Source organism: Borostomias antarcticus, assembly GCF_949987555.1.
Source record: "Borostomias antarcticus genome assembly, chromosome: 18".
In the NCBI taxonomy this organism is placed as follows: Eukaryota; Metazoa; Chordata; class Actinopteri; order Stomiiformes; family Stomiidae; genus Borostomias; species Borostomias antarcticus.
The window spans coordinates 16,059,386-16,063,872 of NC_140251.1; the positions used below are offsets into that span (position 1 = coordinate 16,059,386).

At 51.7% G+C, this 4,487-nt stretch overlaps 1 protein-coding gene across 1 annotated transcript in view; it reads right to left on the minus strand.

The window, feature by feature from the left end:
• Positions 1 to 4,126, minus strand: part of dnajc24 (DnaJ (Hsp40) homolog, subfamily C, member 24) — a 14,514-nt gene extending 10,388 nt beyond the window's left edge. The window contains exon 1 of the mRNA XM_084452810.1: positions 3,678 to 4,126. Within this exon, the coding sequence (XP_084308936.1) occupies positions 3,678 to 3,785 (108 nt within the window). The 5' untranslated portion in view covers positions 3,786 to 4,126. The remainder of the gene's footprint in view (positions 1 to 3,677) is intronic.
• Between the last annotated feature and the right edge of the window lie 361 nt (positions 4,127 to 4,487).

Here is a 4,487-nt window from a genome sequence, read left to right on the forward strand (position 1 = left end):
GAGGGTTGGACGGGTGGAGGGGAGGAGCGGGGGGGGGGGGCTAGAGGAGAGAGGGTTGGACGGGTAGAGGGGAGGAGCGGGGGGGGGGGGGGCTAGAGGAGCGAGGGCTGGACGGGTGGAGGGGAGGAGCGGGGGGGGGGCTAGAGGAGCGAGGGCTGGACGGGTGGAGGGGAGGGCTAGAGGAGCGAGGGTTGGACGGGTGGAGCAGGGGGGGGGGGGGGGGTAGAGGAGCGAGGGCTGGACGGGTGGAGGGGAGGGCTAGAGGAGCGAGGGTTGGACGGGTGGAGCAGGGGGGGGGGGGGGGGGCTAGAGGAGCGAGGGCTGGACGGGTGGAGAGGAGGACCGGGGGGGGGGGGGGGCTAGAGGAGCGAGGGCTGGACGGGTGGAGGGGAGGGCTAGAGGAGCGAGGGTTGGACGGGTGGAGCAGGGGGGGGGGGGGGGGGGGGGCTAGAGGAGCGAGGGCTGGACGGGTGGAGAGGAGGACCGGGGGGGGGGGGGGGGGCTAGAGGGTAACGAGGAGGGTCACGGCGGCCTGGTGGACAGCGGCCTGCAGAGCCTGCACTTCTTGTTTGAAACAGGAACGGGGGAAGAGAGGGGGCCGGGCGAGGATGTGAGAGGGCACGGTTGATGGAGGAGGAGAAGAGAGAGGTGGTGCGGGGTGGGATTGGGAGGGGGGGGGGGGGGGGGGGGGTCAGTAAAGACACAGTAGACAGAAGCTAGGTTAATTAGGCCTCAGCCGTCAGTGACAGTCTGCCAGTGGACGAGAGGCAGGAGGAGAAAACGCACTCTCTCCAGCCATGCAGCCGGCACCCATGTCACAACCTGCGCTGACAGCATTTTCTGGGTAATTTGCTGATGGGCCGACGCTCTTCTTCTGGGCGATTTACCAGGGCGGCCCGGACCCACGGAAAACCAAAATAGACTAAGACGCTAAAATCACAGAGGAGGACACACAGATCTGTTCCATCAGACAGGGCGGGGGGACGAAGGAGGAAGGGGGGGGGGGGTAGTAAGAGGAGGAGGAGGAGGAGGAGCACCTAAAGGAGAATGAGGAGGAGGTGGAGGAATCTCAAGACAAAAAGAACAGCCGCAGCGACCATAGCTGCCATTTATGTTTGTGTCACTGTTGCTGTTTTTAGCGAGAGAGTGTTGAGTTACCACACAGACCGCTACAGCCTCAGATCCAGGCTGGGCTGCTGTTATGTCATAATCTCTTGATTAATATCAATATGGAAGTGCCCTGTACCCTGGTAAAGCTAGCACAGGGCTGGGGATGGGGCTGGGGATGGGGCTGGGGCTGGGGCTGGGGCCTCCCTGCGGGCCGGGCTAGCCTCTTCCTGCCTGGGGCTATCAAACACTCCCCTCTCCTCTGGGATGTGATGGAGGGGCAGGCCTCTGCCAGCCATTAGTCAGGGTCACACTGCTTAAGGAGAGGAGGGGGAGGAGAGGAGAGGAGAGGAGAGGAGAGGAGAGGAGAGGAGAGGAGAGGAGAGGAGAGGAGAGGAGAGGAGAGGAGAGGAGAGGAGAGGAGAGGAGAGGAGAGGAGAGGAGAGGAGAGGATTTTGGAACGGGCAAAACAATTTAGATCCGTTCTATCCTGCTTTCGGATGAGTGGTGATTCTGGCAGCGGCGGGCGGAGGCTTGCGTGTGTGTTTGTGTTTTCGTACGGCCGCTGAAGCTCAAAAGCTGAACCACTTCCAGGGACGGGTAGTGATGCATGGGAGACAGTGGACTAATACTTGGAAACAGGGAAGACTGGCTGAACCCTCCTAATAATTTCAAGCAATTAGTTTTAACACTGATTCAAATGTACGGTGGATGTGCTCCAAGTATTTTCTTGCTTGTGTTTTTGTTGTTGTTTTCACTTTTTAAAATGGACACACTGATTGGCGGGGTAAGGGAGAAACAACAGCAGCTTTAAACCCAGCCAAAAACCAGCGACCTGATGGAGGGTGCCACGCGCAGCCCTCTCAGAGAAGTCATCTGCTGAAGCGTCTTGTTTTATGGCAGAGGGACCCCCCCCCGCCCCCCTCTCTCTCCCTCTCTCAGTCCTTGATGCCAAAAGCACTCTCCTCTATCCAGAACCGCCTGTCATCTGTGGCAGTGTTACAGTTAAAAAGTAACAGTAACAGAGTCTGGGGATCCTGATGCACAAATGAATGATGCCTGAAAGTAGATGGGAGCATTATTCTCTTCATTTTTATTGGGAATGAAAAGCCCACTTACTGCCGAATAGCTACTCCAGCCTACATACAATGTTTGACATCAGGGGCAAAAGCTCTGCTGAAACTTGCTCTGCTTTCCCTCCTCTGCCCCTAAGCCGCCCTCCCAGAGGTTCAGGGTATAAATACGCACGGACGTCCAGGCATTTACCTCCTGGCCCCGCCCTGCTGCCTCTACTGTGGAGTTAGGCAGCGTGCTTTTAATTGCTGTCTCCTTGCATGCATTGTAAAATATTTATTTACCATGCTCTAATGGATCACAGAGGCAGCGGCACAATGTACTGTAGGGCTGGGCTGGCAATGTAGAGCTAGGCTGTCTTCGCACCATACATCAACAGCTCTCTCTCTCTCTCTCTCTCTCTCTCTCTCTCCCTCCCTCTCCCTCCTTCTCTCTGCAGTTTCTTCCTGGTCGTAACAGGGCCTGTGTGTAGTGCAGGAGCAGAGCAGAGGGCAGAGCCTGGACAGCGAGGTTAGGGGCATCATGAAGGCTAGCTCCAACACTCTACTGCCCCCTAATGTTGGAGGCCTGCCCCAGTCAGAATAGCACACAGGGGGAAGTGGGAAAGCAGGCTATGGGGTAAAAGCCACCCTTGTCTAGGCTCTGTTAATATTCTTCTTTCCTCTATATATTTCCTCTCCCCCCATTCCTTTGAGAAATCCCTGCTCTGATATGAGTAGGTTGGTAGGAGCTATGTAGAAATGGCTATATCCCCTATACAACCATGCTAGATCACCTCAAAGAGAGTTGAATGTGCTAATACGTAACACATGATCTATTTAATTCTATTTTCAATTCAACTTGGTTATTTATGGTAGGCCTATCTGATTAAAAAGGAGCCATCTCTAAGACTGTAGCCAGCGGCCAGCCTGTGTATTCTACAGGCTATACTGTAGGCTACAGTTTGTAACAGGGTGACCACAAATTATTTGAGGAGAAGCTAAATACATACAAAGAGAGAATAAGTCTTAGGCCTGTAGCTCAAAGCACACAGATAGTCCAAATGACCAGCTTCTGCTACAGAGAAGGGTGGCAGTACTCTCGGGTAACAACCGTTATTTCCAAACACTGTAATAGTCACTTACTGATAAAAGGACGGAAGAAGTGATTGATTTTGCAGCACTGTGCAAGCACTAATTAAAATGGGTTGGGGATTATACAAAGCCAGCTTATGTTGTACTTTAGTATCCCAGATTAATAGACTTTTACTGATTGATAAATATACTTAGATGCAGACAAGATGCAGTTAATACTGCATCACTCTATTAATACTTCATCACTTTATAGGCCTGTTGTGACATTCAGACCAGGCCTACTGCATATGTACTGTAAATAGTTAGCTGTAAGCAAACCTTACTTGCAATCGAAGCGCATTTTCAGGGATTGGCAGGTCTGGCAGGACAATTAAACACAGCTGACACAGAAATGCAGACACAAACGAGAACAGGAGGACATACCAACAGAGCCAGTCTCTGGTACTTCTGCTTCAGCTCTTGTAGTCCATCGGACGGGCTGGCCTCCAGTATAGAATACCAGCTTTTTGGGTGTCTGTCTGCATTCGTCATGCTGGGAAAATTGTCATCTTCTGAGCCGAGATCGCCTCTACTCTAACTGCCTTAACTAACCAAAAATAAAAGTGCCCCTTAACTAGATAGATAGCTGCTTGCGTTGACAAGCTGTCAGTTTTAGGTAACAGCTATCAGGCACAAAGCTAAACATAACGCCCACGTGTGCCAACTCTGTCTAGTTGAGACATGTCGCCCTCATATAGCGACTGGAGCAACTTGATGTTAGACTAACTTGATGTTAAACAACACATGTATCTAGCGTTGAATATACCCTACTAGATTACCCGAAGTGTAACAGCTCGAATAGATAGCTCTATCTAAATATCCAGCAAGCTGATATTTTAGCTGTCAGTTCCCGTGTCACGATTGTTACAGTCCCCGGAAACATAGTGATAATGGCATAGAAGTAATATCCGAACTGAATCGTTATGCATCGTAATTCTATCTGTATACCATGTTACCCATTCATGTTTTTGATTTATTGCGATGATAATTTGTTTTTCACTCGCAGTAAATATCTCGGCGGTAGAGTGCTCGGCTCGTTTCAAGTTTCTACCCGAGCAGTAAATAATGTAACACATGGTGAAACAAGCGGATGAGGGTTTCTATGGAAACTGAAACAGTATCATCCACTTGTATTACACATAGATCTGTGTGTGTCCATGGTTACAGGCCTACTGCCTATGCCTAGGTGGGAAA